Source organism: Hibiscus syriacus, unplaced genomic scaffold, assembly GCF_006381635.1.
Source record: "Hibiscus syriacus cultivar Baekdansim isolate YM2019G1 unplaced genomic scaffold, ASM638163v2 tig00111013_pilon, whole genome shotgun sequence".
In the NCBI taxonomy this organism is placed as follows: domain Eukaryota; kingdom Viridiplantae; phylum Streptophyta; class Magnoliopsida; order Malvales; family Malvaceae; genus Hibiscus; species Hibiscus syriacus.
This window is the reverse complement of record NW_024062953.1, coordinates 1,891,677-1,904,033: the sequence shown is the minus strand read 5'-3', so window position 1 is coordinate 1,904,033 and position 12,357 is coordinate 1,891,677. Positions and strand designations below refer to the sequence as shown.

At 30.7% G+C, this 12,357-nt stretch overlaps 1 protein-coding gene across 1 annotated transcript; it reads left to right on the top strand.

The window, feature by feature from the left end:
* The first annotated feature begins 9,174 nt into the window (after nt 1–9,174).
* Nucleotides 9,175–10,161, top strand: LOC120150008 (60S ribosomal protein L37-1-like). The gene is made up of 4 exons (XM_039162706.1): nt 9,175–9,244; nt 9,343–9,478; nt 9,793–9,894; nt 9,991–10,161. The coding sequence occupies exons 1-4, from the start codon at nt 9,242–9,244 to the stop codon at nt 10,035–10,037; spliced, it is 288 nt and encodes a 95-aa protein (XP_039018637.1). The 5' UTR covers nt 9,175–9,241; the 3' UTR covers nt 10,038–10,161.
* Nucleotides 10,162–12,357: the final 2,196 nt, after the last annotated feature.

The window sequence follows — 12,357 nt, the reverse complement described above, 5'->3', positions numbered from 1 at the left end:
ATGATGAAAGGGGCCTTTTGAACGATAGGAGGGGCCTCTTGAAAGATGACAAGTGAATCGGGCTTCTTCTTATGGAGTCTTGGAACTATTGGGGTGAAAGGAGACATAATGGAACGTGTACGATGTCTGATGCGTGAACCCCGTCGTGTAAGAAAAACCCAACATAAAGCATCTACCTTATCGGGCCCGCTAAAAAAAATTAATACATAAATAAATAAATAAATAATGCCGAAAAAAGGTTATTTGCATTTTTAGTATAGTATTAAACAAACTTACCTCATTGCGTAGAGTATGAACCTCATTCTGCAACGAATAAACAATCTCACGTAGAGCGGCTACCTCATCACGTAAAGTAGATACCTCACCACGTAAAGCACCATTGTCATCGCGTAAAACATCTACCTCACCACGTAAAGACCGTACCTCATCACGCCATGCACCATTGTCGTCACGTAAAGTACTGACCTCATCACGCAAAGCACTAACCTCATCATGTAACTCCCTTAACTCATCCCGTGGAGGCGGAGAATAGAGAGATAAATGTCGTGACATCTTTGACGGTCGTCTATCATGAGGTGATGGTGGAGAAGAGGCTCGATGATGTGATGGAATAGGTGATGACTCTCGTTGTGGAGGTGTATAATCGGCTTGATCAGGTGATGGCTTTAGGTGTCAAGCTGTAGAATTGGCTCGATCAGGTGATGGCTCTCGAAGTGGGGGGTGTTCATCATTCGTCCCATAAAAAAAACACTTACTAGCTTGCCACCAATCAGTGGCAAGCTTAGCCTCTGTGGGTGTCAGCCTCTGTAATGGATAGTTGGCCTCCTAACAATATAAAAGCTCAAACAAAGTTAAACGTCTACTAGTAATAACTTGTTTATATATGGTAGTATTTGTGTTAACTTACATCATTCATCGTCGTATATGGTAATAAATCTTCCCAATCCAACAGTCGGATCCTCCTCCAGGTAATAGCCCTAGGAATATCATTTGAATTTTTGATTGCATATGTCCGCATGCGGGGAAAAGCCTCAAATATCCAAATCTACAAACAATATAATACACAAACATTAGTATTTTTAAAATAATTAATTATAATTTTGGAAACATTATATAGAAATTCTTACCTTAAAGGCCTAAATAAAGCTTACTAAAGTGTATTTGGAACCAGGGCCACGCAAACTACGACGGTCCTCAAAGGCATAGAACAACTTTTTCCAGGTAGCTTTCCATAGATATGAACCCCACAGAAATACGTTCCATGCATTTAGGTCCTCTACCAATAATATTAAATCCTCAGAAATAGGTTGTCTGCCCTCTTTGCCTAAAAAGCTGTCATTCAAAAGTAATAAAAGGCATACTCGGACAACATCAATGTCATCCATTCGAGTAAAACCATCTTTAAGAAGTAATCTTTTCAAATCGTCGACGTGTAAACTGGGCTTCGCCTTTGCAAGATCGGGAAAACCCCGAAATAACCATGATGGGCGGGGGATATGACTAGTGTACCGACCTACTTCATCGTGTCGTCCGAAACGTAGACCAGTGATTAAACAAAATTCCTCCCGCCCAAAACAAGTATACGCAGGTGGAAAATGAAACATATCTCTTCATCACCACGTTGTATCCTCTCGGGTAGATCGTTAGTCATGGTTTAAAGAAACAAATGGGTCAACATAGCATCTCCACCTGGATGTTGTACTTTCAGCCATGGCTCGAAACATGTATTCTCGAATAACTTTCTTTGTACATGTGTAAGTGTCGACGCAATTGTAGTGTCTATGCTTAATTTATTCCTTAAAGTCAATGAAGTCGAAAAAAATTCCTAACAAAAACAATAAACATACCAAGTTAGATATACAAAAAACTACAAATTATACACTATAAACATACATGATATTAAACTGGAATATAGCCAAATATGTTTCAAACTAGCACGGTATTCACTCAAGTCATTATTCCATCATAGTTCACAAAATGCATCAGATAACATTCCAGAAGTAAGCATATATATAAATATTTAAAAGGACAATAGTAGTAGTTTATTCTTGAAACTTAAATTCGCAACACTGTGAAGTTAGTATTTGTCTTTGTTTTTTGGTTGAAGTAATTCAACTCATTCAAGTTTCAATTTGCAGAAGAAGAGTAGTTTTTAAACTTAAATTCGCAACACGAAAATGAAATTCGCAACACGAAAATGAAAATACGAAAATGAAAATCACAACGCAAAACTAAAATCGCGTTGCGAATTTCATTTTCGTGTTGCGAATTTAAGTTTCAAAAACTATTCTTCTGCAAATTGGAACTTGAATGAATTGCATTACTTCAACCAAAACTAACTTCACAGGATTAAAGACTAAACAATTTAGCAGTATTGGCAACAACCGAATGAATTCACAAAGCAATCTAAGTGAAATGGTTAATCTATATATTGAAATTACCAGTAAATTTATCATCAATTTAAATATGAAAAAACTAATAATAATACAAAAATTTCAAAATAAAAATAATTAAAAAAACTAACCCTCGGTGGTTGATTTTTCATTTGTGGTCGTGAATGGTTGTGAGGGTGGCTCTGAGAGATGGAGATAGAGGGGGGTCACCGGATATGGGGACGGATGTCGCCGTAGAGAGTGAGAGATGGATATGAGACTGAGTTGTGATTTTGGGTTTTAGGTTATGAGTTGCGATTGTACTGTTTACATTTGTGTTGCGAAATTAATATTGTGTTTCGAATTCAAAAATAAAAAATAAAACTCGCGTTGCGAAAAATAAACGTGCTTTACGAATTTGATTTCTGTGTTGTGAATTTGACTTCTGTGTTGCGATTTACATATTCGTTTTGCGATTTTGGAACCTGTGTTGCGAAATTGGAGTTCACGTTGTGAATTTATTGGTCATTTTCGCAAATCCAAAAAAAATTGGTTAAAATCGTATATTATAAGGCATTTTCGGTTACTGAAGTTATTTTCTCTATCAAATAATTTGGCAACCATCAACCATTCGTTCTCTTATAGAGTCTTTGATAAAGCTAAATTTATCTCTTGTAAGTTGTAAAGTAATATACTGCAGCATTTTCCCCCCTTTTGTCCCTAGTTTTTTCTCAAAAAAAAATTCAAATTAAATCTTAATGTTATTTATTTTACGATTATTTTATATTCGTTATTATCTTACAACTATTTTATAACATTTGAAATATCATTGACAAAAAAAACTTTTTTATATATTTAGTAACTTCTTATATACTTCACCCTATATTTACTTGGAAATAAATGTCCACTCAAACTGTAGAATTCGGATTATCTATTATGTGAACCAAAACATAAAAGATACTTTGGTGAGTACTGTTAAACGACTTACCATACATATGAACATCTTCCTAAAGTAGAATCCTCGAACATATATATTATAATGAAAATGTTTGAGGACCATACATATATACAATAAAGTAATATACTTTAGATATTGCTATACAAAGCGACCAAAAAAAAAAAGAATGCTGCAAACGTATGAAAGTAACTAAGAAAGTTTGGTGGTATTATAGTAGGAACGAAATTAGAATTAAATTTTAAAAGGCATCAAATTGTTTTGCGTAAAAAATATATAAATAATCATTAAGTTACATTAAAATGATTTTTTTAGTCAATAAAGTTTCAGAAATTATAAAACGATCAGTAAATTTATCGAATTATTACACAATGGTCGTTGCATGTTGTAAAATAATAATTATTTTTATAAAATTAAGAATCAATTTACAGCACATTAATAAATTTAATGACTATTTAGTAATAGCTTGATAACGTTTAATGACTATTTGTGGTTTAGAAAGTTTAATAATCATTTTTAACCTATGAAATTCCAGTAACAAAATATATCATTTTTTATAGAATAATAAAATACAAAAATCATACCTAAACTAATGATATTTTGTTCCGTTTCCTATAAAATACCAAAAAAATCTAAAATATTATATGAAAAATCATATGTTAAAAAATAGGATAAACTACAAGTTTAGTATCTCAACTATCACTTTTATTCTGTTTTGGTCACCTAACTATTATTTTTAAAAATAATACCTAACGTTACATTTTTGTTTCATTTTGGTCACCCGTCGTTAAAAAAATTAACAAAATTGTTGATGTGTTGTTTATTTAAATTTTTTCAATGATGACGTGACATTATCTTATGGTGATACGTCAACGTTATAGTTAATTTTTTAATAATGGGTAACCAAAATAAAACAAAAATATAACGTTATGTATGATTTCGAAAAAATAGATGGATAAAAAAAATTAACAAAAATGATAGTTCAGAAACTAAACGTAAAATATACCTAGAAAATATTAATAACTCACTCTCCTAATATTATAATGAGTGAAGGATTGGGAGCCGAAAGTTGGAAGAAAATGCACACTTGTTAGAACTAAAAAAGAAGAAAAGGGAGCCTAGGAGTATACACACCTATTCTCCAATGTAAAGGGAAGAGGGTATCTTATTTACAACTAACAGACAATAGTAGTTTGAGGTTTGAGAATAAAAAATTTGATACTATATATAGTATTATTCCATTACTTTTAAGACTTATAAGTCTCTCAAATGCTAAGTGCTACCATTGCTAGTGCTTTTCTTTGTATAGCCAAGCCAAACCATATACGGATAGATAAAAGGATTCTTTTAAGGGTAAATAATATTAGTACATGGGGTCCCTTGGATGGTAGTTCCTAACCAACCAATAATATGGGTTTAGACCTACCATGTGAGCTTGCAATAGAATAATATGGATTATATAATCTAATATAGTTATATACGGATTTTCAGTTTAGATTTCACCAAAATCACTTTAAAACTTATAAAACTCAACCTTAAAATCAAATCTCATAAAATCGTAAATTACTATAATCTATAATACTCACCATCCGATCAACATGAAATCGAGATATACAACTCACTTCCTTCTCCTTCACCTCTCAATTGTTGGGATTTGTATCAGAAGATGTTTCAACATCGAGAAATCAAATGAAATTCTAAACTAGGGATTTTTTCATCAAAATGAAGAAAGTTTTGGGGTCATTTCATATTTTTCAAAATAAAGATATCCACTCACAACATCGTTAAGTATTTAAGGACGGAGTAACCCAAATATGAGTGAATCAAAAGTTCAATGAATCAATTAAAAAAATAAAATTTAAAGACCAAAATTTGAGTGAGATGAAAGTTGAGTGATGAAATTTATAATTTACCTTTGTTTAAATTACGAGATTCGAATATAAATCCATCTCTCTACACACTCTATTCAAAAGTGGGTTTTATTCTATTTAATTGTTTATGCTTACTTTAGCTAAGCACTCTAACTTTGATTATATGTATAAAAGATACAAATATAATATAAATACACGAATTATAGAATATGTACAAACCATTACCATAAATACTCTAATTAGAAGCTTTATCTTAACCTCTATGATCCATCACTGTCATCATGTGAATTCGGTTAAGGCCATTAACTAAAAGGGTAGGGTTAAGGGAATATATTACAAATAATATAATCAATAAGCTTTATCAGTTTATCTAATATATTATTTGATATTATAAATTCAGTCCATCTTTCTTACAGTTACAATTGTGTAATTCAATTTGAAATTTTCCTTTATTGATATAGTTGATGATTCCATTGTTTTGCAAACTACTTTGCTTAGATAAGATTAGATATATATACCAAAATGTAAATATTGTTTCCTAAACATGTCATTAGCATTTTAAATACAAGTGTCATTAGTGAAATGAAATATATAATCTAATCATCATGAAAATTAGTGGGATATGAAATTAAAGTAATTAAAGCAAAACACTTTTGGATGTACTTAAATTATTCATACCTGATTGTTTTTGAATAGTTAAAGATGATTATAAAATATTATATGTTTAGAATCTTTCATAGCAATTAACAATACACATACACTTTATAGATGTAGCTACTCGGATCCGGAGCCTCTAAAGAAAATAACACTCTCTTCTACCACTAAGATCGTACGATGAGTTCTTTATATCGAAACCTTTAAATCAAAAGTAATTATATTTCAGTATACTTAAATTCACTATCTCTTAGATGTTACCATTAATATTCAATCAACAAAATTAAAATATATTTTGATAGGATGAAAGGTAATAGTTTAATTTTGATATAAAATAATAAAATTAGGTCGAGAGTACATATAGTCATGTGCTGTGGACCTTCAATTTGCCTAAGTGGAAAGGTTTTTCTTTTTAAAAATATGTTTCTCCACACCTAAAATGATTGCAAAGAGTCTCCACACTATATATTTTTGTGTATATATGTAAGTTCAAAGAAGAGCTTTTCAAGCCCTTCCTTTAAAACAAAACACAAAGAAACACTTTGGGTTCCATAAAAAAAAATCATTGTGCCACATTTGATGCATCTATTTGATAAAGACACGTTGATTTGAAAAGAGAATGATAAAAAAATGCCAAAAACTAAACAAAAATAAAGTAAAATTTCAAATAGGCCAATGGTTTAAGTTTGGGGAGAAGAATCTTAGCTTTATGTGAATCATGATCTTCCACTCCCTTGCAACTATATATATATCGGGATGGATTGAAAGAGGCAGGTGAGAACGATCACCTTCTTAAAAATTTAAATTTCTATATATTTTAAATATTTTTTCTATACTTTTTATTAAAAATATATTTTTGTTCTCCATTTAATTTAATAAATTTGCTTCGTAATATAAAATTATATTTTTTTTATGTATATATTACTATATAAGAGATAGAATCTGCAGGTGGGTCATTTTTTCCACTGTTTCAAAGCTTCTTTCTGTTTGAAATTTCTAATCACTTCTAATAGGTTTGATTAGACAGTCGTGGGAAGTTGGCTTTTCTTCATGATATAAAGTATACTTGATTAATATATACTTGAGATATATTTTAGAGAAGGTTTAAATGTGATAGGGTTAATTGTAGTCTTTTAAAATTTCAAATTTAGTCCTCGTGTTTTTAACTGTGACATTGAGTTTTGTATTGTTTTTAATTTGATAAATTCCATTATTTTCCTAAAATCTGTTTAATTTTATGATTTAGTATTGACCTCGCAACTATAAAAAAATTATAAAGTAATTATTTTAATCTCCTACATTTTCATTTTTAATCAATTTAGGCCTTAATTTTTTATAAATGGAGAGGTAATGATTTTTAAGATAAATATCGAGATTCAAGCCCATACAAAATGGGATAACATGAATATCTTTGATTACTCGATTAATTAATGGATCTCAATTTGACCCTTAATCTTTAAAACTAAATAAATAATCCATCAAGCGACCTCAATGGTTAAAGAGAGTGTTGTTCACTCCAGAGATCTCAAATTCAAGTACCTATGTCTGCAGGGTGTGTGCGTTGCTGACAAGTGTCGAAAGGATCGATCCACTAATACTAAGATGATTCCAATTGATTCCTTATTTCTCGACCTTGACTAACTACGAAATTTGCCACGTCAGACTCGAACAATGTCGTGTCCCAGGTCGAGCCCATGACTCCTACCACGACTCCTAGAAAAATTCCATAATCTGCCTTGAACTATTAGTTTCGGCTAATTAATCACAATATGCAACATTCAACACTTATCAATTGTCAATGACAAAAAAAGATAATGAACATGTATTATATTATAATTAGTCAGATTATTTTAAAAATAAATAAATAAAATTCATCATTAATTGAATAATATAATTTTTATTCCGAATAGATGTGAGCCTAGACAAGGCAATTACAAACACATATATGGACCTAACATATCGCGATCTAGTAGTTTGCTCATATCAGGAGGATTACTATCAAAAGTGCGAAGTTCGTCGTGAATACCATCATGGATTTAATTTTATCAATAAAAAATTCAAATTTTCTAGAAGGTCCGTCCCTAGTTGAACATAAACGGCCGAAAATGCTATTAGAAATGCATGGAGAAACAGCAACAAAGGATTGGTTTAAAAGAGTTCCTTTTTCTTTCTTTTGGCTCAATGTGATTCATGAGCTATAGCTTTAATAATTTTCTCCTCAATTATAATCTGAATTTTAGCATTATTACCACCCCCACCAATGAAGGTTTGCCATGCAAGATCGACTCAAATTGATTTCCAAATTCCAATTGCTAAAATATATTTAATTTTCTTTTTGATGTTATGAGTGCATGACACAAATCCCCACCAAAGGAAATGGTGAGGAAACTAATAGAGTGTTAATCAAACAATAAAAATAATAATAATAATAAAAGGATATATTAGTGGGGTGGAAAAATGGGGTGTTCGAGATACACTTAATAGACTTACAATTTGAGGGGGAAAAAGATGAAAATATAGGATGATAGTGCGCTTATCCCACCAAATTTCTAGATAGGATTAGATGTGAAAGGCAAAGGCTATTGACAATGGCCAAAGGCCAACAAATTCGAATCAAAATTCATTGTAATAATATAAGCACAATCACAAAGAATTATAAAATAAAAAATATTAAGATTTATTGTGAAAAAAAACTCTTTCGAGAAAATATCACATACAAAAGAGAAGAGAATACACTATGTTGAAAAAGAGTACAAGAAATTTGCATCTAAACGTGATTTAAGATTTAATTAAATTACTTCTAAATCATCCCTAATATCTGTGTATAAGGATACATTTATTGTTTCAAAAGGAAACTTACATAAAAAGAAATTTACTTTTCTACTTTCGTCATCTTGCATTATGTTTAGAACTTTTTTGATCTAACCCAAAATGTTACATTAGATCTGATGCATGTAAACTCTTTTTTAAAGATTTATGATTTAATCCCTAAATTCATTAATTCAAATCCGGATACTAAAACTCAAATTTAATGCAAATAATAATTGGGATGTAAAGGAGATAAGATTAAAATTTTAGTAATTTTTTTTATAAATTATTAAATTATAAATTTTCCAAAGAAATCATTTCCTTGAACATGGGATGGAATGATAAAGAGTACAAATTCTATGTGCACCCAAAGAATAATTGGGCTTGAAAGGATGGTATAGGGTCGGATCATAAAAGGAATCCAATTCTTTTAACCCAAAACCCATACGACCCGAAAGCCCAAAACCAACCCTCACAAAGGAACCGGTGAAACCCTAGTCCCGTATTCATATGTTTGTTGTAGTGAAACACTTTTACCGTCAAAGCTTCACAAATCTAGGGTTTTTGCACCAGTAGAAGAAATGGTACTGGCATCATCATCAATATTATATTTTTGAAATGATACTCTTTGTTTCTGTTTTTTTATAGAGAAAACTGAAATATATTGTGAATTTTCTTATAGGGAAAAGGAACTGGAAGCTTTGGAAAAAGAAGAAACAAGACTCACACACTCTGCGTCCGATGTGGACGCCGAAGCTTCCATCTCCAGAAGAGCCGTTGCGGTGCTTGTGGCTACCCAGCCAGCCGCATCCGAAAATGTAAATTCCCTTTGGATTCTCTCCTGACTCTATTTGTTTGTCATTTTAGCTCTGTTTTCAGTTTTGTTTGGTGAAATTAGGTTAAAGTTGGTAAATTAGAGTTACCTGTGTTCTTGATTTAGATCCAACTCATCATAAGCCGTTTTCCGCGCTGATTGTTTTGATCTTTAGTGTCTTGGCATATGCTTGTCAATACTTGGTTGAAAATAGAAGCTGGATTTGTTGCTGATTATGTGTTCTTTAGTGGCTTTAATTGCAATATTTAGCTTGGTTCGAATGATTTGCTGAATTGTTTTTGTGTTTTTTGGCTTCAGATAATTGGAGTGTGAAGGCTATTAGAAGAAAGACGACCGGGACTGGCCGTATGCGGTACCTCCGTCATGTGCCCTGCAGATTCAAGACTGGCTTTAGAGAAGGTACTAGACTATTTCTTATAGTATTGTAATTTGTTCGAAGTTTAATTTAACATGACTTTAGTATCTAACAACGGGCTATGGTTTAACGCTTGGCAGGTAATCAAGCAACTCCGAGGAAGAAGGCAGTTGTTGCTGCTTCGTAAGTTAATCGCTGTGTTTTTCTTTTGAGATTCCAATAAACTCAAGTTTTGTGTTGTTATCAACTGTACGTTACTTTTATGTTTCAAGTAATATTTACAAAATGATAAGTTCCATTTTATCTTGTGATATAGTGATGTTGTCATCCATAGATGTTTTGTTTTCTATTTACTGCTCTTGAGATGTCATTATTTTGAGGTTTCATAGTATTTTTCTTTTCTGGGCATGGGAAAAAATCCGAATGAGGGTTGAATGTGGCTCCGTGTAATGTGCTTTTACAATTAAGTTGGGCATCAATACTTGAAATATCGTGAGAACTACCAAATAGTAAATAACCAGTATCAAATAAATCATGTCAATCGCAAGAATAATTACGACATAAAACAGTATCTTAAAATACAGGCACATGTCACCAAATAAAGGTAGTTTTAAAGATGGAAATAGTGTAGCAAAAAGTACTGAAGGTGATGTGTCAATCCTCCAAATGTCAAGTATCAATGTCTATCCAAAAGTATTTGAAAATGAGAAAGTTGAGGAGTAAGCGAGGGAACTTAGTGTGTTCCAATATGCGCAAAATAAAGCATACAAATAAGTTTCCATACTTATTCAGTATCATAGTTTGAAAACAAATGTGATTTTTTTATTTAAAACGTCGATCTACCCTTCAACTATATACAATATGTTAGTTTCCCAGAACTGCATCTACAAGGAATTACTCTAATCTCAGTAGACGTAGGACATACATACATGTTCTACATTTATTATACACACATACATATACATAATACATGCATCTTATACATACATTCTCATGCATCAATATATTTTTATAACATTTTCTAAATAAAAGTATTAATTGAGATGTTAAACTTTTTTTTTAAATGAATGCAATTTAATCTAATTTGATATTAATTTCAGCTTTATATTCTACAATTATTTTAATTGATCACTTTATTTTGTTTAAATTATTTAAATTTTAGTTTGAAATTTTATGTTTGTTCAATTTAATCCTTAAAATTATATTTTTATTTGAAATTGGCTCATATTTATATTTTTTTTAATTTACTTCAAACCTTATAAATCACATCATAAACTTCATTTCAAACCCTATAAATCTCTATCATAATCTCCAAAACCTTATAAAATTTTGTTCATTAACTTTTTAAATGAATGCAATTTAGTTCGTTTTTTATATTAATTTCAGCTCCACATTTTACAATTGTTTCGATTTGACCCCTGTGTGTTGTTTAATTTATTTAAATTTTAATTTGTAATTTCATGTTTGTTCAATTTACTTTTTAAAATGATATTTTTATATGAAATTGGAACATACTTATTTTTTTTAAATTACTCCAAACCCTATAAACCACATCACAAACTTTATTTCAAACTCTATAAATTATATCATAATCTCCAAACTCTATAAACTTTTGTTCACCAACTTTTTAAATAGATGCAATTAATTCATTTTTATATTAATTTCATCTTCACATTTTACAATTGTTCCAATTTGATCGCTCAACCCTGCGTGTTTTCTAATTTATTTTCAGTTTGTAATTTCATGTTTGTTCAATCTAGTCCTTAAAATTATATTTTTATCAAAATTTACATATAATTATTTTATTTTTTTGTAATTTACTCTAAATTCTATACAATTACAAAATACAATTCGACGCTAATGAAATGCATAGAATAATTAACCTAAAACTGAACTAACCTGAAGCCCATTCGTACTTGATAAGATCCGAGATGTGACCCGATCTTAGAGAGATCCGACCTGAAATTTACCCGAACCTGAATTAATTTGATATTTAACTGATTCAGACCCGACCCGTTTTGACATGAACTGATATTAATCCGATCTGAAATTAATCTAACCCCAACCCGAACTAAATCTAATTTCAAATCAACTTGAAAATGACTCGTATCTGATTTGACTTGATCTGATATGATCCTACCTCTCTGTATTAAATCCATGATTTTTCTTCCCAATAATAACTTTTCGCAGATTCACTTAGTACGGATTTGATTAATACATATCAATTACTTAAATATAAAAGATGTTCGGAATTCCCATTTTCTAGTTCTACTTTCTTTTTAAAAAAACATATTAATATACAAAAAAATTATAGATGTTCATATGGGAAGCCTGAGGAAGTGGGGATCCGCAAGAAGTTAACTGCTTCCAAACAAAGAAAATTAGTAAATAATTAATGATGAACGTTGATCTGCTGATGTCACAATTTTATTATTGTTGATATCATCCGCATAGACGACAGACGTACGAAAGAAGAGAGTCAAATTTAATTTTGGAGCGAATTGTTG

What these genes read in the sequence shown, in the direction of transcription:
- LOC120150008 (XM_039162706.1), top strand. An exon ending in AGCCAGCCGCATCCGAAAAT is followed by an intron (nt 9,479 to 9,792) that starts GTAAATTCCCTT and finishes TTTTGGCTTCAG; the next exon opens with ATAATTGGAGTGTGAAGGCT. An exon ending in CAAGACTGGCTTTAGAGAAG is followed by an intron (nt 9,895 to 9,990) that starts GTACTAGACTAT and finishes AACGCTTGGCAG; the next exon opens with GTAATCAAGCAACTCCGAGG.